We start from the raw sequence: 23268 nt of genomic DNA, 5'->3' as shown, positions 1-23268 counted from the left end.
ATGAATAAAACATTGGATTGAAATTCAGGAGATGGAAACTTAAATACTGAAGCAGGCCTGAAATCTATAGTGTAGTTAAAATCATTTAATTCTTTTTGATCTGTTTATTTTGAAAATATATTACTAGCTTCCACAATTTTAAGTATTGTGTGTTTTTATCAGTGGAGATTATTTTAATGTGGTTCTATTATTTGTAAACTAGACAAAAATAATACTTTTAGGTGAGAAAAAAACCTGAATTCATGCATATGAATATAAATTACATGGGGCTTTACTTAAATTTTAACGTATCCTTGAGTTACTACTATAAAGAAAGGTGAACCGATAATTACAATATTTGTATCGGGTTGGTTTTCTGTGACAGTTGTGAAAATACATATTAAAACGAATAAAAAGAAAAGGGACTGTCTGATATTTGAAAAATTCCCTGGTAAGCTTAGGTTTAGTTTAATGTTTCAAATGATTTTATCAATTTACATTGAGTTTCTGTAGCTAAGCATGAAACTATGAGGAGAAATAGAAGATGGATAACCAAGAAATAAATTGTATTACAAGCCAACTACTATCAGTACTGATTTCATTATTTTAGTTATCGCAGAACCCAAGGTGTAATATATAATATTATATATAATATGTTAGTACATATACTATACTAGTATACAATATATACATTGATATATACATACTTATACATATACATATATACATGTATACATATATGTATATACATATATGTGATATATACATACATGTACATATATAATATACACACCTATATGATATATGTTATATATGAGCTGCAGAAGTGCTAGTGGCTCATTTCTATTGTCACAGCTCCTGAGGAGGCTGTGATCTGGAGGATTTCAAACCAGCTTATGCAGAAAGGCTTAGAGACACTTTCTCCAAAGTAACAAAAAGCAAGGCTGAAGGTGTGATTCAAGTGGTAAAGCACTCACAGCCAAGCATGAGGCTCCAAGTTCAAACTGCAGTGTTGCTCTTACAAAAAGAAATTAGAGGAGGCTCTTGATGTGGGACAAGCTGCTTCACTGGGAAATGGAGAGACTAGAGTAAACATTAAAATAGAATCACACTGCCCAACTGAAACTAAAGTGCTTGCTTTTGCACCCAAGCAGTCAGGATTAAGGAGTCACTGACAATTTCCTGAATGTGCCAGTTCTAATTCACATGATAAGAATTCCTCTCTACCTTAATCTCTCACAAAAATAGGATAGTCTGAAATAACTTGATTTGTTTAGTTGGTATCTGCACAGAGATACAGGGGAAAGAGCTATGAAATAATTGCCAAATAATGTATTATTTCAATTTCTGTGTTTTTGTACTCTGGTGACATGATGTCGATAAAAGTTTAGAGAAAATATGAGTTTGAAGTCTGGGTTTAGGGAAATCCATATGTGTAGAAAGAGGTACTGATTCTGTACAGATTTAGACAGATATAGATAGATAGCTGTAGATAGATAGCTAGAATTTGAGTGGAATCGACCCAGGTTACAGATGAAAGACAAAAAAAGAGGCCTGAGAGTTTTAAACTGCAGAAAGTAGTGTTGTCTTTTCATTGCTCAGAGGAAATGCACTTTGAAAGAATTTATATCAAGAAATATAGTAATAGCTGTCCTTAACTCATCCAATATAAGTGTATTTCATAATTCAATTTTCCTCCATTGAATTAGAAGACTTGGAGATGGGTTTGAACACTAATTTGCATGTTAATACCCAATTTTCCCCTGGCCCTTCATTTCTTTTCCAGCGTTCTGGGTGTTTGACTAGACAACAACCCACTCTAAAGAGGTTACAATTTCACCTGCAATGAAATAGAAAATCTCATTACCCAAGCTCAAATTTCTGAAGGTGTGATATTTGATTTGATACCACCATAAGAAGAAATTGTTTTTTTTTTTTAAACAAACTATATAAGCGCTTTTACCTTTGGGAAATTTAGTTGATTTTTTCATTTTCTATTTTAATGGTTCCTACCCCCAATGCTTTCTATTTCAGAGAATTATATGTATCAATTCAGTTTTATCAAATGTTTTTTTTATAAACTTTAATGTTTAATTCAATGGGAAGGTCATCCACTGGGCTTCTTGGGAAAATACCATTTTTCTAGTATCTGTGTGATTTTTTTTAATGACATTTTGGAGTGCCTCTCTGGCCACATTATATTATTTACACAAACCTTTACTTAAATAGAGAGTGAGCAATAAGCATCATTTTAAAACATTCTTTGACTTGGGTGCTGGTAGCTCATATTTGTAATCCTAACAACTGTAGAGGCTGAGAATGGAGAATTAAATTTTAAAGCCAGCCCTAGAAAACAAACCTTTGAGACTTTTATCTCCAATTAACTGGCAAAAAAAACCTAGTTATTTGTCTCAAGTGTTAGGGGGTCAGCAGTGAGAGAAAAGGCTGAGTGAAGAAGATTCAGGGCTCCGAGTTGAACCCACACACATACAAAAGCATTTTGTTAGTATGTCTCATTTTGTGCTTGCTTAGACTTTGATCACAGCTTCTCTCAGAACAGTAAGATATGTCCTTAGGTACACTTAATAGAAAGTAACCTAGAGTTTAGAACACTTTTTTAAGGATTTAGTAAAACTAAATGTTAAAATATTTTTTGTTGTTATTTCTCATTCAAATATCTCTTGTGCTTCTGACAGTGTTTTCTACTCTTGAATTCTTCTTAGAAAATCCATATAATAGTTATGGATTTGTTAAAAATATCTTTTTACTCTTTCTTAATCCTTACCAGTTTTTTCTTCTTTCTCATAGTCAGCAGTCACCAGAAGACCTCGCGAGAGTCCCTGCTAACTCCACCAGCAACATCCTGAACAGGCTGTTAGTCAGTTATGACCCCCGGATAAGACCAAATTTCAAAGGTTTGTTGCTCTACCCCACACCCCCCAACCCTGTTCATTCTTTACACTTTAGAAAGTAATTTTATCTGTATAAAATCTTTGTGAGAGTCAAAACAATACGATTTCAAATTGGCATGTTACTGTTCTCAAGTCTGCTTCAGTTCAGAACAATTTAGTGCCCAAATATTTATTAATAAGCAAAATATTGATCCTAATAATTTTATATGGCTACAAGTAGAGAATAAAAACAAGAGTGTACACACACTGTAACAAATAGGCTAAGCTCTGTAATAGGTTTCCCCAGTGCTGTGTTCTATATAGTGATTTAAAACTTAGACTCTGACACACCTGCATTCATTTATAAACAAAGACTTTAGAATTTGTACAATCACCATTGTGATTGTAAAAGTACTTTTTTGGGAGAGCAGTTGTGACATGTACTTAAATTCTACTTTTGTTGCTATTCACTTTGAAAATGCATTCCTTCTACTCTTTTGCTGAAATAGAGAATGGCCATGTGGTTTTTAAAAAATGTGAACTGTATGAACAAAAGTGACTATGTGGTCTACAACAGAGGTGATTTTTATCCCAACAAAATATTGCCATTTATTACACCTTTCAAGAATGAAAACAGTACTTAAAAATCATGAGCAGATTGCATATTTGTATAAACCACAGTTTTTGTTCTGTTCTCATCTTTCTGGTTGTTGTTGTTTAAATCTTCTTGATGAGTTAGGAAAGATTGTATAAAAATTTTTCACATAAGGGAAAGCTGTAATGTGTATTGATGGTTGAGGACAGGTTTTGATGTAGATCAGATTAACATTTTAAGGCTTAATTTTTTTTGTCTCTCCTTTGCAAAGAAAAGGTCTGCAGCTGCTTCCAGTCAAATGACTATACAAGTATGTTGTAAAAACAGGATTTCTGTTCATGACCAGGCCTATTCAGTTACTTTCAACAGCAGCCCTAGTCTGGCCTGTCACATGCCTTCCTTGGAATGATTGGCCACCTGTTTTCCATCAGTCAGAGGCTAGATGGCTTAAAGGCTACAGTCACATTTTCCCTTTCATAGCCCAACCAGAAGCCACAAGGAGTTAAAAAGAAAGATATTTGTAACATTTGAACATACCTTAGCGTACAGTCCATGAACTTTAAAATTATTTTCCAGCAAGTCAGACAGAAATCCTTTTAATGTCCCCACTATATCTGATTAAAAATGAAAATATAGTAATTACAAGTCAATCTTCTTTTACAGTTAAACCAATTAGTTTAAGAGCTAGAAATGATTTAAAAAATATAAGAAAGCTATAGTTGTTTAGTGATTAATTAAGAAACCATTTACACTTTCTTGACGACTCTTTAATAGGCCAATTATAACATTTTTGAAATGAAAACCTATTTTCTCAAGTGTCTGCAATTTAAGAGGAAAGTTATTTTTGAATACTAAACACATGAAATATAATTTAACTTGCTTTTGCTTTTTATTATGATTCCTACCTAGAAAGATTATAAATATATTACATTAAGACCAAAGATTTCTTGCCTCATTGTGAATTTCTGAAAAGGGATAAATATTGAATATATAAACTGGATTATGCAAAACCTGACCAAGATTTTTACATTTACTGAATATATCCTTTGTTTATATCATAGGCATTCCTGTTGATGTTGTAGTCAACATTTTTATTAACAGTTTTGGATCCATTCAAGAGACAACAATGGTAAGATGGTGGCTTAATGTTCTTATTTGTCAATGTTTCCGCTACAGAATAGTATCAATATCATTAAAACTGAAGAATAAGGAATGATTCTAAATAAAGTATATGTTCTCTACTAGCATAAAATATCCCAAATCCTAGATTGTGTTGTACCATTGATTTTGGTACCTATTTAACTCTGCAATTTAAGTTTAATGCTTTAATTCTTCATGGACGTTTTCAGGCTTGGAAAAAAATATATACATGTTCTCCTGAGAAATAACTGGCTACCTCCTGGGAAAAGGATTCATGCAATAAAAACTCTTGTGAATCCCCCCATCCACCCCCTACCCCATTGTATGTATGTCTGAGCTTTCAGGAATGTTTGTACTCTGCAGGTGGCAGAAATGGGAGGGCCATAGTTTGAGGCCAGCCAAAGCTAGAGTTAGCAAGACCCTAATTCAAAACACAAGTTGGACATTGTGGTACAGCCCTGTAGTCACAGCTGAAGAAGAGGTAAACTTGAAAGAGTCATGATCCAAAGCCAGCCCAGGCAAAAAGGAGTGAGATATATGTGTGAAAAATCGACTTCAGGAAGTGGTGATGATGGTGGCGATGACGGGGTGGGGGTGGTTGTTGTTGATGGTGGTGGTGGTACTAATGCTGTATTTATTAAGCTACTGTTACCAGCTATTTTATACCTTCCCAGATGCTCATATCTCAGATTTATATATACATTATGACAAACACGTGTTCTGTCTGAGTTGTTATTCTGTGATACTTATTTCTTTATCTATTGGGCCCAGTTATTTGTCCATAAGGGGACTTCAGGATTTTTGCTTGCAACTTGTTTTCTTGGTGCTGAATTTTACCTGGAATTTGGAAGAGAGCTTATTAAATGGATTTTGGTTTACAAAACACAATCAACTGGCTCAGGGAGCTAAAGGTATGGCTCTAGTTGTAGAGTGCTTACCTAGCAAGTGTAAAAGCCTAACTTCAAACTTCAGTACCACCAAATAAATGAAACTTTTAAAAGTATTTGCAATGTTCAGTTTTTCCAATTTTCTGAAGGGAAACTTTGTTTTCTCTATTATGCTAATCTTGTAATTTGTGGAGCAGAGTATTGGAAGCCGCAAAGAGAAGAACTGATTTTTATGAATGAAGCAACCAGATTCTTTGAGAAAATAGTAAAAGAAGAGAAAGGAAAAGATGAAAAACTGGGAGGGGCTACAGCCAGTCTGGGGACTGGGTCAAAGCAGGAGACTCTGAACATAACCACAGCCTGACTTATTTCCTGAATGACTTTGGATGTAAAAACCACTGCATGTGCAGCTGGGAACCGTTGGCCCACGCGTTAGTTACTCAGAAGGTTGAGAGATAGCGGATCACAGTTTGAAGCCAGTTAGGGCAGAACAGTCTGAGACTCCACAGAAGGTAGCTGCGTGTGGTGGTAGGCTCCTGTCACCAGCAACTTTGGAAGCTTAAAAGTAGGTGGATCGTTCAAACAGTATAAGAAATGTAACCAAGGCCTAAATGTATGAAACTATAACCTCTCTGTACATCAATTTGACAATAAAATAAAAACTAAAAAACAAAAAAAGTAGGTGGATCATTCTCAGTAGTGTGCTCAAGCTAGCTAGCAACACAGGCCTGGAGGGCTGGCCCAAGTGGTAAAGTGCCTATCTAACAAGTCCTAGGCCCCAATATCAGTCCTAGTACTACTAAAAAAAGAGGCAAACAAACTTATATTACCTGCTCATAAATCATTTTTCTCTAAAGAGAAGCATCATTTGTATGTGGTTTGTCAAAAGGGAACACGTCTAATATAGTAAAACCATGAAAATCGACTTTAATGACTTGTGTTGTTGTTTTTGTTTTGTGCTACTGTTGGAGGAGCTTGAACTCAGGGCCTGGGCATTGAACCAAAGCTTTTGTGTTCAAAGCTAGTGCTCTGCCATACCTCTATTTCTGGCTTTTTTGTGATTATTTGGAGATAAGAATCTCAAGGACTTTCCTACATGGGTTGACTTCAAATTATGATCCTCAGATCTCAGCCTCCTGAGTAGCTAGCATGAGGCAAAAGCCACCAACACCCAGTTGCTTTGAGTGTTTTATAATGAAGTGAGGACATGCCACTCAGGAAATCTACACAGAGGGCTTTGGAAGACCCCAGGCTGCCCATTATTCATTCATACATATTTTTCTCAAGGGAATCCAGTTGCATTATTTATGAAAATTAATTCCAAACATGAGATACCTGAACTTTTCTAGGCCCCACCAGTAATCACTTGCGTGTGTTTAGTTGAAAATATGTGGGTAATGGGATATTAAAAATGGAAGAGCTTTTATCATTTGATCATTATCTCTTTATCTGTGAATTCATCACAGTAACTAGATGACAAACTACTCCTGAACCTCCTTGTAGTCTTTGCCCCTACTATGTTCCCATGTTGCAACATTTCTTATCTTCTAAGACCTCATTCATGGGTCTTCAGTCTGTTTGAGCCCTTAATCTTCTCATCTCTATCATTTGTTTCTTAAATCGTACAGCTTCTATCCTATGTTGAATTGTTGGTATATGTATTCTTTTTATTCTCCAGTGGATTATAAACTTCTTAAAGCTAGGAATAACATATTCATTCTACTTTTTCATTTTCCTAAGATACCAAAAATAATAACACACAAGAGTGAACACATCAATAATTTCTTTTATTACCTAATATTGAATGAATAAATGAATAAATTTCATTTTTTGCTTGCTTACATGAAAGGATTGGCAGAACAAACTTAAACTCTAGATTAAAGCTGAACATTTGTTTGGTTAAGTAACAAAATGAATAATGCCATTATTGTAGAGTGCCAACTTGGAAATTTTGGAGGCTTTTATCCAGAGGTGTCAAGTTATTTATATTTGTTGTTTCTTTTGATCAGATAACCTGGATGAAAACCAGACTATTCTTCATCTTGAACTGGATTGACATAGCCTAAATGTTCAAAATCAAAACCATACTCACCAAATAGATTTAAATATTCTGCTTTGTCATAGTTTTTGCTTTCATCAATATTTATTTCATATGTCCCTATGAATCCTTATAGATATGTCTTTTGAGGATGTCATACATTATAGATCGCTCTATACATTGATTGGTTCAGCCTGATTTTTTCAATGAGGGCTCAAATTATAGAAATAACAATAGAATGTCTTCTAAGAAAAAAAATTCTAGATACTTTTTTTTCTCCATTTCTTGTTACACACGGAACAGAAATAAAGACTAGGGAGAAACTTAAAAGCATTTGTATGTGTGAATAGGAATGTGTATTATGAGAAGACACTCACAAACAAAAGCCTCCCCAAGCAGGAAGTTGGGAAAAGCAGAGAGATTGGATTTCTCTAAACACAGGTTAGCTCTGCATACTACACAGTGCAGAGTTGTCAGAGGGATTATACACTGGCTGTGCTACACTCAAATGGACAAAAAGCTGCAGATCTAAAGCAACTGTCCAGTGAAGGTAACTTTTTGCTTTCTAGACATTTGAAAACAAATGAGAGATTTCACAACAAAATATCATCCTAAAGGAAGTGCCGAAGAAAAGAATACATTAACAATAGTCCCCTTGTGGGCTGGGAATATGGTCTAGTAGTAGAGTGCTTGCCTCCCATACAGAAAGCCCTGGGTTCAATTCCTCAGCACCACATATATAGAAAAAGCCAGAAGTGGTGCTGTGGCTCAAGTGGTAGAGTGCTAGCTTTGAGTAAAAAGAAGCCAGGGACAGTGCTCAGACCCTGAGTCCAAGTTCAAGGTCTGGCAAAAGTAAAACAAAACATGCATACACACACATACAATATTCTCCTTGTGCAATTGTGGCTTTATTTATATGGAAATCCTTTCTACAAGGATCTGCTGAAATAAAGTTAAGTCCTGAACTTGGAATGTGGCTTAGTGGTAGAGTGCTTGAGTAGCATGCATAGAACCCTGGGTTCAATTCTTCAGTACCACATAAACAGAAAAAGCCAGAAGTGGGGCATGGCTTAAATGGTAGAGTCCTAGCCTTGGGCACAGAGAGGCTCAGGGACAGTGCTCAGGCCTTGTGTTCAAGCCCCAGGACCAGCAAAGAAAGTAAAAAATTAAAAAAAAAAATGAAGTTAAGTCCTAACGTTTTGGTAACTTTAACAGCTCCACATTTTTCCCCCAGCTTAGACTTCTCTTCCTCAAAAAAGCAGTTATTCTTTCAAAAAAGCAGAAAGAAGAACCTGATATGCATAGCTGCTAATCAGATTACAATTTCTGAGGGGAAAGAGGTAACTCATTTATCCAGTGTATGACAACATAGATTATCTGACATTGAGGTAATCAAGGTAATTAGCATCAAGATCTTTGTTAAGGACTATTAACCCCTGACACTTTACGTGGGAAAATTTCCTTCCTGATTCTTTACTTTTTTTTTTTTTAATGTTGGTAATAGGACTTGAACTCAGGGCATGGGTGCTGTTCCTGAGATTTTGTGCTCAAGGCTGTTGCTCTACCACTTTGAGCCACAGCTCCACTTATGGTTTCTGAATGGTTGATTGGAGATAAGAATCTTGTAGACTTTCTTGACCAGTCTGAGTTTAAACCGGGACTCTCAGATCTCAGCCTTCTTGAGTAGCTAGGATAAGCACGAGCCAACAGTACCTGCTATGCTTCTTTACCTTTTCTTTTCTGATTTGGATTTTCAGTGTTGTTGGTCAAACTAGAAATAATCTCTCATAATTCACATAATTGTAGTGCAAAAAAATGACAGCATCCTAATATTCCTCCTTTTCCTCACCTGTTATATAGGCCTTGAGGTAGTTTCGTGGTCTTACTCTATATCCTGATAGTTTCTGTTACTCCTGTGTATGTTCATTTACATTGGATTAATTTATATTTTTGTAAGGAACTATTATCAGTACTGTATACTAACAGTGGCATCACCAAAATCATTCCTTAGAAGGTCACTTCTAATTTTATCATCTTTTGTGCTTGTATTCCTGATAACTGAAATAAGCGCATTAGGGCATTGAGAAAAGATTTGTTCCTGTCTAGGTGGCATCTGGTCCAGTTTCACTGATAATATTTGTTGATTTCTCCACTCATTTCCTACCTTTGGATTAAGCAGTGGGATTTTCAGGGATGAAAATGTGAACTATTGCACTCATGGGGGAAAGGATAGGCATGATGGTTTATTGTAATAATCAGGACATAAATACTTTGTCTTCTTGAAAATACAGAAGTTCTTTCATGGAACTAGAACATTTTTATGCAGTCCATTTTATTTCTTTAGTTTAGGCATGCTTTATAATTATGTTGAAATATCACCATAATGCTGTTATACTTCCAAAACTTTCTACTGCATGTATGTTTATATGTGTTAGTAATGGACTAAACAACAGCTGTACCTGGTATGAGAAAGAAAATAATATTTCCAATCAGTTTTGGGCACTTATTTTGAGTTTCTTGCAGTTGATCTTCTTTGTTGTTTGAGAGCAGTTTTATTTTCTGTTTCATTGTATATGTAGACTTAAAGTCCTTTCTTTTCAACTCATCTTTTTATGTTTCCTTGTTTTTTTTAAATTGTGATAGTTTTTCCTACATGATTTCATTTGTTAGAGAATATTACTAGACAAAATTGTTCCTTTTTTCTATTTTTCATCTCAGTAAGTTTTGTTCTACGTCTTAAATGTAAAATCATACACCTTAATGTAACTGACATTCATTTTGTAGGTTGAATAATGGTCCCCATATATGTTCTTTTCACCAGTCATGGATTTGTTGGTTTTCATGACAAAACAACTTTCTATGTATAATTAAGGGAAATTTTTCAAGTGCCTTAGTTGTAATCACAAGAGTCTTACAAGACAGACAGGAAGGTCTTAGGCAATGGGAACAGTTCTAGTGAAGGAAATACACAATGGTAATGGTGAAAGGAAGGATCATGGGATAAAAAATGCAAGCGACTAAGAGAAGCTGCAAAACATAAGAAAATGGCTGTCTCCTCCAAAGCCTAATAAGGAATCAGCCCCAGGGATAGACACTTTGAATTCAGCCTAATAAAACTGATTGGGGGCTTCTGAAATATAGACCTGAAGAAAAAATTGTGGTGTTGTAGATTACTAAACGTTTGGCAATTTTCTTACAGTAACAGTAGGACACTAAACTATATGATCAGATCTTTTTCTTCTAATTCCTGCTGGAGTAATGTATGTATGTATGTATGTATGTATGTATGTATGTATGTATGTATGTGTATATATATGTACATATATATTATTCCTGGATTTACTGGATTGTTATTTCATTATAGCAGTTACCATATACAGAAATGACAACTTTACCAAGGTATTTTTGTTTGTTTTTATTATTGAGTAATTAATAAAACTTACTAAATTCTACTAAAGTTTTGAAAAGGGATCTATTTAGTAGTTAGAAAATACTGTACCTGGAAGAGAAAACAATACAATTTTCACTGATAAATTTCTTCTTTTTTCATGCTTTATCATTGTTTTTATTTTTTGATTGATTGATACAGTAAATTATAGACAGTAAGTGATTGTCCCACAACTTAGAATCTGTTTGCTTACAACCATTCAGAAAAAGAAAATTGTGTTCCAGTTCTTTTTTTTTAATTTTTATTGTCAAATTGATGTACAGAGAGGTTACAGTTTCATACATTAGGCATTGGATTACATTTCTTGTACTGTTTGTTACCTCCTCCTTCATTCCCCGCTCCCCCCTCCCCCTTCCCCTCCCCCCCCCCCCCATGAGTTGTTCAGTTCACTTACACCAAACAGTTTTGCAAGTATTGCTTTTGGAGTCATTTGTCATTTTTAACCCTGTGTCTCTTGATTTTGGTATTCCCTTTCAGTTTCCTAGTTCTAATACCAGTATACACGGTTTCCAATGTACTCAGATAAGATACAGAGATAGTACAGGTATACCACAGGAAGGGGATACAAGAAGATCATCAATAATAGAAGCTATGTTTACACAAAGCACGTTGCTTTGTGCTTGCTACCAGTATTATTCAGCATTGGTGTTTAAAATTTATAAGTTAGAGTGTTATGTTAACCAACAAGGAAAATATTCAAGTATTATTTTCTCATTCCAGCAACATGACCATTGTTATCAGTGGATGCAAAAAATAAACCAGCAACATAAAGAATCTTCAACTGCCTAGGCTTCATAACATAACACCAGCTATTCTTTCCTTCTTGATAATAGAAAGGTAGTGGTCATTTTCTATGCACACCATCCGTTGCAGGTGGCTACTAGATGTGTTCTGACTGTGTCTTTCCAAAACTCATCTGAAAAACCTACTTAACAATGCAATGGTGTTGTGGGATGATAAAGTGTGGATGGAGCCCTCTTGAGTCAGATTAATGCCCTAGTAAAGACTGCTTATTTTCAGCCAGGTACCAATGGCTCATGCTTGTAATCCTAGCTACTTGGGAAGCTGAGATCTGAGGAGTGAGGTTCAAAGCCAACTGGGACAGAAAAGTCCCTATGAGACACTTATCTGCAATTAACCACTCAAAAACTGGAAGTGGTGCTGTGGCTCAAAGTGGTAGAGCACTAGCCTTGAGCAAAAGAGCTCAGGGACCATGTCCAGGCCCTTAGTTCAAGCCCCATGACTGATCAAAAAGAAAAAGGTGGCCTGTTTTCATCTTTTGCCAGGTGAAGATAGTACATATGGATGGTGGGTGTCTGAGGACCCTGCCCAGGGCAAACTTGATCTTGAGCTTCTCAGCCTCTAGAACTGTCATCAACAAACTTATATTGTTCAAAAATTACCCAGCATATTGGATTATTATCACATGGAATTATTAAGACCCTACTGAAAAGGCACTGCTATTAAAATAGGCTATAGTAGATTTGGAAAACTAAATATCCATAGGTGATACTAAATAACATTTAACTAAAACTTTTTAAATTAATTCTTTTTGAAAAAAGCACTAGAATATAAACTAAGCACATTTGTTGACATTTTGTTAATTTATAAATTCTTATGTGTAACTCCTAACTTCCTAACTTCCATTCAGATTGGGATTCTAGCAGCTTCGTAGTACTTTAGTTATAATTCTGCCATGTGCTATAAGAGTGATCACTTTTCTTGAATATATTAAAGTAATAGATGAGTTACATATTGAATTTGTGAGAAGTAAAAATGACACTCAACAGAGCTAGCCTAGCATTACAAAATGTAGATAAATAGTTCTTAGTAGCAAAATATCATTAATGAAACCTAACCACTTTAATGCCTTGTTACAAAATGTTTTATTGCCTTAAAGAAGCAGCTTAATTTGGTTGTTAATTGATCTTGAAAATTTTGGAGAACATCCATTATCCAGATAATGAGTAATAGCATGCTATTTGGAATTAACAATGAGTAATACTTGTCACCAGTACTTTAAAAACAATTAAGTAATTTCCCACTGATCAAAGCAGTCTGTTTCTAATGGGAATTTGTTCATTGCAAAATAAATGAGAGTGCTACAATTATTGTGATAGAATAATTGAAAATGAAAATAAATAGGTTTCAAAGAAAGTTATCTTAATATAGCCCATTTGAAAGGCCAATAACTAGCAATCCTTTGTAAATTCTCATTAAACATTAAGCAAAGCTTACTAACTAATGAGCCCCTTATCTTTTAATTAGTGTCAAACTCCAATTATTAATTCAACTCAAAATTTTAAAACATCCTTAAAGTTGCATAAGCTTGCTGAAACTTGTATTGAAATACAATAGTAAGTAGCTACATAAATAATAGAAACACACCTGAAGGTATTTCAAAATAAAATAATAAAATATAATAACCAAGAATAATTAATTGCATAAGATGGTAAGGTAAGAATTGCCAGGTGATGGTAATAAGAATATGAGTAATGAATATCCAGTAAAAATAAAGTTTTAAAGGATTAGAGAAGAGATTTAAAGTTTGCATGATATATTGAGCTTACAATGGTGCATCTTGAAGCAAAATGTAGAGCATTAAGAGATGCTGAAAACTGGGTGTCCTGTGCTGATCTTTGTTTTTTGGAAGTAAACCACTGTAATGATTGTAGGTCAGTGAGCACTGTGTAGCACAAACTAAATTAGTTACACTCTGCAGTACTGACTCAAATGAAAGCAGCATATTAGCACTGCCACGGGTGGCTTAAAGGAATAACCACCACACAAAATAACAAGTGTCCCAGCTCATTTCAGGTACTTTACACAGATCGCCTCATTCACTCCTTCTTAAAGCCCTAGGTTCTAAGTACTTTGTTGTCATTCCTGCCTTACCTTGCTTTGGTGTACCAGTGTACCAAATGGTTTTGCTCACATCGCAGTAGCATCCTCCACACTGTTTTCAGTGATTCCCTTGTGTTGTCAAAACAGATTAAGCAGCATCAACTCTGCTTCCCCTTTCAATCCTGCTGTTCCCCCAAGTCACTATCTGCCAAAATTCCACCTCTTGTTCCAAGAAGAGCTCCTGAGACTCACGGAGCCTTTCTGCTTCCAGGCCATGGAAGTAATTGTACAATCTTCTCATAAAAGGAGTTTGTTCTTACATCCTAGTAGGCTTTATCATTGATTTTCTTTGTTCCAGAGAGTGATTCTCCAATGAAGAAGGAAGGATTGCTCAACTTAGCACAGCAGAACCAGCTACTAGCTGAATTTCTTCAATCAATAAATTTAGTTTGGAACATAGGCAATATTTTGTTCTGTTAGTCCACAGAAAGGTTTATATTGATGTATCTTTCCAGAAATGTCAGATGTGTTTTTCTCATACTGTATTTTATTCAGCTCTATATAGTTAGTGCCTGATGTCTAGTGCACATAAAAATGTATTTTTAAAAAGTTTTTGGATGTAACAATATTAATTATAATTTTGAGAGTATTTCATAAAAAATGCAAGTTTCTGCATAGTGATTGGAATGGAATATTTTCAACAGTGATTATCAACATTTAAGAAGGAAAACAAATATTATAACAACATTAATATCAAATATAATAAAATTAGATTCTCTGAGTGTTTACCTCCTTTCACCTTTCAAGGTTTAGGTAGTGTCTCATTTGATGCTATGGGTATCTGAGGACTGATTTTAGCAATAAATAACTTAAGGTTCAGAGATGCTAAAGAACTTGCCTTTCCCAACATAAAAATTGCTTAGTCTCTATTTCAGACTCACACTTGTCTAACCTTAGGTCTGAATGTGGGTATCAATTCATTTGGTTATTTTTTAACCAATAGCAAGTCTACATTCTATATCTCATAGCAAACTCTTTTCTTTACACTGCCTTTTAGATGGACCTTTTTTACTGATGATCAGTGTCCTTCTAGTTATTTCTGTAAATACGGAAGTACTGACAGATGTACTCTTAGTGCTCAGAGCATGAAAAGGAACATATGGCTAATGAATCAGTTTTGAATGAATGAATGGCTAAGCAGTCAGTCACCTGGGAATGAGGAACAATTTAAACAAATGCTTTTCTAAATGCATAGATGCAGTCTGTGACTAGTTTCCCATGTTGAAAAATGGGAATAAAACGAGATTATTTGTATAGTAAGTTTTATGTTAAACATTTGAAATGTCTACAGATATTCACATTAGAATGTTCTGGTTTTGTTTGTGTTTGGCTTCTGATTGACTTTACATCAAGAAACAGCTTAGAAGGGTTAAGCAAGTAGCTCAGAGTGAAAGCTGCCATGTGAAGATTTGGATCAGAACCTTAGGTTTCTAATCCGGTGCTCATTCCCGAGTGCTTGGATTTCGAAATTAGACAAATGTAAGTTTTAGAGAGTCATTTGTATTGATATGTGAAATAAAAAGGAGGGTTGCCCATGCGTCAAAGTGTGATATCCACCCTGACTTTCCCATCAATGGGCTTCCTTGGTCACAACACATGATGCACGACAGGGCTTTTCTCTGTACTGCAGAGTCTCCTGTCCATGAAAACACTGTGAACTTAGTAGGCTAATAAATGACATAAACATAGTTTTGAGTTGCGTAAGAACTTTAATTAGACTTCTGGGAAGATTTGAGGAAATAAAGCACTATCAAAATGGCTATAATTAGCTGCATGCTGTGGTTCACACTTGCAATCTAAGCTATTTGAAAGCAGAGGATTCATGTTTGAGGTCAGTGGGACAAAAAGTTAACAAGATCCCATCGCAATAAATTAAATGTTTAAGGTTTATATCTTTAATCCCATCTATGAACCAAGCAGGTTGAGGCTCTGAAGCTGGCCCCAGCCAAAGCATGAGACCCTATCTGAAAAATGACTAAAACCACACATAGTCGGGAGGCCTGACTTCAAACCTCAGCACTGCTGTGAGGCAAAATACTCTAATGATTCTTTGAAAAGAAAACTAATTTTGCTATATCATTTTTAGATGAAGCAACATACAATCTTAGAAACTGGGGGAACATAGAAGTGTGTTACCAAAGTCGATGTGCGTGTATAGATTGTTCAAGGAGTCTTCAGTATAACAAAGACTCAATTTCTTTACTTCAACTCAGATGCTATAGATGAATTATTTTTAATTATGCAAAATATACTGGAGTTAATTAAAGGTTCACATTAACTGTTGTGGAGGAGGTCTTTGATATTCATATAAAATACTGATATGTCCTTAAAAATTTCACTGCTGATAACAAATCACCATATATTCTACAAATTGTTTTGTTTCAAGAATGTTAGTTTTTTTGCTTTCTTCTATTTAAAACAAAATTTTAGTTGCTGGGAATATGGCCTAGTGGCAAGAGTGCTTGCCTCATATACATGAAGCCCTGGGTTCGATTCCCTAGCACCACATATATAGAAAACGGCCTAAAATGGCGCTGTGGCGCAAGTGGCAGAGTGCTAGCCTTGAGAAAAAAGAAGCCAGGCACAGTGCTCAGGCCCTGAGTCCAAGGCCCAGGACTGGCAAAAAAAAAAAAAAAGAAAAAAGAAAAAAATTAGTTGACTTTAGTAGTTATGCAAAGGCATTTTCTTTCGTGTGCTGTTAATAGGGCTTGAACTCAGGGCCTGGTGCTGTCTCTCACGTTTTTTTACTCTACCAACTGAGCCACAGCTCTATTTCTGGCTTTTGGGTGGTTAATTGGAGATAAGAGTTTCACGGACGTTCCTGCTCAAGCTGGCTTCAAACCATCATCTGCACACCTCAGCCTCCTGAGCTGCTGGGATTACACATGGGAGCCATTAGCACCTGGCTAAGAGGCTTCATTTTAATAAGTCCATTTATATGTTCTTGATCATAACAATTACTCCTTTACCATTCCTCCTTCTCAACACTCCCCAACTCAAGCCAGTCTCGTCATGTTGCCTTTTTAAAGTGTTCATACCTGTATATATTTTCTCCATATTCACTTTTTTCCCTCTTCGCCGTTTGTCTTCCCCTTCACACTAATGAGAAGAAGGATTTCCGCTTCCTACAGAGGGGTCATGCTAGTCTATTTTTCCAATGTTAGTGCATATGCTGCAGAAGCCAGCACACTAACGAGGTCTAATATTTCTATCTCTCTACATGAATATAACATCCTGTTAAAATAAGAAAACCTATTAGGCTAAATTAGGTCGTCTTTATCCTAAAGAATACAACAATCTCTAAAATGTCAATTCATTTATTCTTTAGTTATCCTTATTTCTTGAAATGATTTGAAGAGTACAGTAATAATAAGCCAGGTGCCAGTGGTTTACACCTGTAATCCTAGCTACTCAGCAGCCTGAGACCTGAAGATGATAGTTGGAAGGTAGCCTGGGCAGGAAAGTCTGTGAGACTCTAACCACTGAAAGGCCAGAAGTGATAGGGAGAATGCATCAAAATCCAACATATATCCTACAAAATTAAGAAGAATGAGGGATAGGGGAGGGAGGGGTGAGAATGTGGAAAGGGGTGACATTGATCAAGATATATAGCATTCATAAATCATTTTTAATTTCTTTGTACAACTACTTAAAGACAATTTAAAAACACAAATACCAGGGCAGGGGTGGGTGAAAGAGAGTAGGACAGAGGAATGGAGATGGGTCTGAGCACTGTCCCTGGCTTCTCTTTGCTCAAGGCTAGCACTCTGCCACTTGAGCCGCAGCGCCACTTCTGGCCATTTCCTGTATATGTGGTGCTGGGGAATTGAACCCAGGGCTTCATGTATAGGAGGCAAGCTCTCTTGCCACTAGGCCATATCCCCAGCCCCGAGAAAAAATTTTTTGTTGCTAATCATAAAACACTTTTCATTCTAGTGTGTTAACCTGTTCTCAAAATTAGCAACAAACCATAAAACATGGCCACATTATTTTTAAGTAACTTAAAATAACCATAAGTAGACACATGCACCCACTCTTTCTTTTTCCTAGGACTACAGAGTTAACATCTTCTTGAGACAAAAATGGAATGACCCCAGGCTGAAGCTCCCTAGTGATTTCAGAGGCTCCGACGCGCTGACCGTTGATCCCACCATGTACAAGTGCTTATGGAAACCCGATTTATTCTTTGCAAATGAAAAAAGTGCCAATTTTCATGATGTAACCCAGGAAAATATCCTTCTCTTTATTTTTCGGGATGGAGATGTCCTTGTCAGCATGAGGTGGGATTTGATATTTCCAGTGTCTACATTTCTAGTTCTTTTCAAATGAGCAGATCACAGAGCTGTGTGGACAGCATTTCTAATCTCCCTGTTCCTGCTTTCAGGCTGTCCATCACTCTTTCGTGCCCTCTGGACTTGACTTTGTTCCCCATGGATACACAGCGTTGTAAGATGCAACTGGAGAGCTGTATGTAAATGACTCTATAGTGGTTGTGGGAACACAATGCTTATGTCTAGATAAGATAGTCTATTAATATTTTACTTAACTATGACACAAAACCTAAAACTTTTTATCATAAATAGTCATTAGAGCCACTCAATCACTTCAGAGAATTCTAATTATTCTTTTACTTTATCAAGCCATGCTGAGATAGGCAAATCCTTTCTAGTCTGCATTTAGTTCATGAACTATATGATTGCTTATTTTGAGTTATCTATTGGTTTTTAAAATTATGCTGAATTATACTATACTTTTAACAACGTTTATTGTTTTCTAACTAAAGTACAAGATTTGTATATATATTTAATGCTGTATGTTTTACAGGCACCAATGTGTACTTTTTATTTAAGAAATGTGTGTTTACTACAGGCACATTTACTAGATGTAATGAAATATCGTTATCATTATCATTATTTGGTTCTGGTCCTGAGCCTGGGGACTGTCCTTGAGCTATGTTGTGCTCAAAGCTAGCTCTCTACCACTTGGCCCACAGCTCCACTTCTGACTTTCTAAATAGTTTATTGGAACTAAGGGATTCACAGACTTTCCTGCCCAGTTTGGCTTTGAATCACTGTCCTCTGATGTCAGCCTCCTGAGAAGTGTGGATTACAGGCATAATAAACCACTGCTGTCTGGCTGTGATAATATTTTTTAAGAACAGATTATCTAGATGACCCAGTAGTAGACTCATAGGCATAGTACCTAAGGCCAGAACCTATGATGCAGGAGACTGAATGGTGGTATCATGATTCCCATATGAAGAATGTCTTTGTATTGCTCACTGTGCTTCCTAAAAGAAACGGTGCAGTAATTTCCTCACAATACAAGATGCTTTAATTCCTCTAAGAAGTCCTAGATCACATAACGCATGATTGTAAACATATACTTTCAGAAAAGGTGTACTACAAGTTTTACTGATAGGTGTTAAGAATTCTGACAGAGAGAGGTAAATTATGTATTGATAGAATGCTCTAAGAATTTAACATTCAGTAGACACTGATACTTAAACTTATTCTGTCTTTAAGGTGATTATTTGTAACTCGAGATAATATTCTTATGAGTAGCATGAATTTTACTTCTGAAAATATTAAATTAAAATGTCATATAACAATGCTCTATTTTCTTAAGACAATTAATAACAAGTATTAATAACTAATTTTATATCTAATATTTTTATTTACTTATTTTTGTTTATAGTTGGTTATACAACTGATGATTTACGATTTATCTGGCAGTCCGGAGATCCTGTTCAGTTAGAAAAAATTGCCTTGCCTCAATTTGATATCAAAAAGGAGGATATTGAATATGGCAACTGTACTAAGTACTACAAAGGAACTGGTAAGTGATTTCTTTTAATCAAACAAAACTGGGATATATTCTGAAGATGCATTTAAATATTCATATAAGCTAAGAGGAATGATTGGAAGCTTGGTAAAGTTTCCTCTAACCCTATTATCCTCAAAATTGTATGTTAAATCTTTCAAAGAATTACATTCACGGAGCCATTTTGATACTTTAATTACAAGATAGATGTGATTTTCTGTATCTAAGTCTACTAGTGAGAGGTTTTTAATTTTTAATCCTTGCCATGCAAACTCCCCCAAGCAGTGGTTTCTCAGATGTAACCAATAAATTCTGCTTCTAGGAAAATTTTATTCCAGGCTAAACATTTTGGATATGAACCATGTAATCCATCTGTGTTTATTTATTGTCTTTGTAAACAGTGTGGGGCCCATTTTGTCAGCTATACAAAGTATTGATCTTCATGCTCTGCTGAAATCAATGAGAGTGTGAGATAACTGGACGCCAGTGACTATTGCCCTTGCGGTTTTTTTTTTTTTTTTTTTTTTTTTTTTTGGCCAGTCCTGGGCCTTGGACTCAGGGCCTGAGCACTGTCCCTGGCTTCTTCCTGCTCAAGGCTAGCACTCTGCCACTTGAGCCACAGCGCCGCTTCTGGCCGTTTTCTGTATATGCGGTGCTGGGGAATCGAACCTAGGGCCTCGTGTATTCGAGGCAGGCACTCTTGCCACTAGGCTATATCCCCAGCCCCCCTTGCGGTATTTTGACCAGCTCCTAGAACAGCTGATCATGAAAAGCATAAGAGACTAATCTCCTTCATTACATTGCCTTGTGTTTTGCAGGAAATACAGTATTCACTGCTATCATAATATGATTACTGTTTAACCTAGAATATGTATGAGTGTTTATTAGTCATTGAGGATGTTAGATGTTGTTTATAGTGTTATTTAATAGTAAAGTAATCAGTTTGTCTCTTCAGTTGCCACTCAATAGTAAGTCTATATCAAGAATGAAATCATGAGTAAAGAAGTTACCTTTATGACAATGTTTATATTGATTTGCAATACTGTAACTTCTTATTATGTAGTATAAAGGCTATATCATTACATTATTGAGTACAATTTATACTTGTATTTATGCAACATTGCAAGCACTAGGGAACTTATGTTAGTATTTGTTGTTGACTTTCAAATGCATTGACAGATTATATGACAATTTATATAAGCAATCCTTCCTCTTATAGAGTTTATATTCACCAGGACAAGAGAAATAGCAATCAACTAACTATGCTATTAAATAATTGTCAAGTTTTAATACAGGACCTGGTAACTCATATCTGTAATTCTGCTTATTCAAGAAGCTCAGACCAAGAGGAACAGGGTTCAAGGCCAGCTCAGGTCAAAACATCTCCCAGATTCCATTTCCAATTAAGTAGTAAAATGCCAGACTGGAGATTTGGCTTAAGTCAAACAGTGCCAGCCATGAGCAAGCCAGCCAAGTAACTGCAAGTGGGGATTATACTTGTTAGGGACTTACATCTTCTGGAAGATTTTGTGGGGTTTTTTCCCCACAGGAATACATAGTTAAGTAGATGGTTTGTTGAATTCTTGTTTACAAAGACAATAAATCCTCTGATTTAAATATTTCATTATTTCTTCTCTGACACATTAGGTTAATTAAGCAAGGTCACTTGAGAAAGGTGATACTGTTTTTAAGTGAATTACTAGAATACTGAACTTGACAGTGTCACGCCACCTGTGGGGTCCTGTTATAGTCTGAAAATACTTATCCTTATCCAGATCATGAATTTAACATTTCAAAGTGAATACAGGCTATGCTGTTTGGGGAATCTTTTTGCCTATACTGGAGCTTGAACTCAAGGTCTGCCCTCTCAGCATTTTCACTAACGGCTGCAAGTCCACTGCTCCAGCCATGTGTCCATGTCCAGCTTTTTGCTGACTAATTGGAAGTAAGAGTCTTGTTGTTTTGCCTGCCTTGTTTGGTTTCAAACTGGTTTCTTCACATTTAAGCACCTTGCTCTTTACAGATCCACATTCTAATAAAATAAATAAGTAAACAAACTATATATATTTTAGTTCTTAGGAAGAAATTAAAGGGTGTGCCATAGTAGAAAGAACTTTAATGATGGCTCAAGAATTATAAGAGAAAAAAAATTGTATGGCATTTTTGATTCATAATAAATAAGCCACCTCAAAATCTCATTAGCTACAGAAAAGAGTGTGCTAGAGAAAGAGAGAGAGAGAGAGAAACTCTAACAATTATAATTCTCAGTGCTTCCTATTTTGGGTTTTATTAACATTGATATAAACCATTATCTGACTATAAGTAAAATGTGCTTATATTTGGATAATATTTAGAACCTAATTTAAAATGTATCATTGAAAGTGTGTAGAAAATTAAGTAAGATCGTTAGTAGATACTTATAATAGAGCAATATATATGTAAAATACTAATATGTAATCTGTATAGAAGTAATGACTCAGTTAACTTTACAATTACAGCTTTCTAGTAGCTAAAAATCAAAGGTGGGGGTGAAATATGGGAAGAAAGTACACAAAAAAGACTGAAATTAGAATCCTGAGTGAATAATGAAATAAAATCTCACAGGAAATAGAAAGTAAATTGAATTTTCCCAGCAAACATTTATGTCAATTAGCTGCCCACCTGCCTCTCATAAATGTAACAGTACTAGGGAAAGATCAAAAAAGATCAAATGTTTCTCATAAAAGTTTATGGAGCAAATCACCATAATATAGAACATATTTTCATGATGAATACATCCATGTCTCCTGAAACTCCCCAAGTGGTACCTGGGAAAAAGGAATATGGTGGAAACTTGTTATACAGCATAGGAGGGATGTCACCTAGGCTGTTGTTTCAATATGGTGGAGTGGAATGGAAAATGTTAAAGCATGCTACTTTACAGTAAATTGATAGGATCTTTGTCACAACTGAAACAACACTGAAAAAATATATATGTGTGTACATATATAAATATAAATATGTATATATGAACACAAATGTATCCCTCTCCAGTTCACATTCAGTAGGTATGTAAGCATTAGGTATATATAAAATATACATGAAAAGTGATACTCTTATAAAGCAAGATGACTGGGAGTCACATTTTAAGAAATACGGTGATCCTTAATTGAAGCATATTGAAGATTATGTTTCTGAATATTGCAGGTGATGGTTAGTTTGAAGCATATGGTCTTGTTTTGGGGCATCAAGAGAATAGAGAAAAGTTTTTTTATTGTTTTGTTTTTCTATCTTGCAAAATCTATGAAAGATTTGATATATTACCTAGTTTTCATGAAATTAAAATTTAATCAAAAGTCATTTCTCTTTGTTTTTGATACAATATGAATGCATTAGGCATAATTAGGATTTACTTCTGTTCCAATCAACTAATTATTTTTGTGTGCTTTTAGCTTTATTTGCTTTCTACTTTCTCAGAGGCAGCAATAGTTATAATGCAACCTGGGAAAAGGAGAGTTTTCCCATCTAGCTTTCCTGGTATCAGGATACAAGTAGCCTTTCTTTTAGCTAACATTTGTTAAGGG

At 35.4% G+C, this 23268-nt stretch overlaps 1 protein-coding gene across 1 annotated transcript in view; it reads left to right on the top strand.

Annotated features, from left to right (window-relative positions):
* Positions 1-23268, top strand: part of Glrb (glycine receptor beta) — a 68336-nt gene that overhangs the window by 28122 nt on the left and 16946 nt on the right. The window contains exons 2-6 of the mRNA XM_048364524.1: positions 2788-2894; positions 4527-4594; positions 17933-18162; positions 18267-18349; positions 19580-19720. Of these exons, the coding sequence (XP_048220481.1) occupies positions 2788-2894; positions 4527-4594; positions 17933-18162; positions 18267-18349; positions 19580-19720 (629 nt within the window). The remainder of the gene's footprint in view (positions 1-2787; positions 2895-4526; positions 4595-17932; positions 18163-18266; positions 18350-19579; positions 19721-23268) is intronic.

Source organism: Perognathus longimembris, chromosome 16, assembly GCF_023159225.1.
Source record: "Perognathus longimembris pacificus isolate PPM17 chromosome 16, ASM2315922v1, whole genome shotgun sequence".
NCBI classification, from domain to species: domain Eukaryota; kingdom Metazoa; phylum Chordata; class Mammalia; order Rodentia; family Heteromyidae; genus Perognathus; species Perognathus longimembris.
The sequence above is the reverse complement of the archived record's forward strand: the minus strand, read 5'-3'. Positions and strand labels throughout refer to the sequence as shown.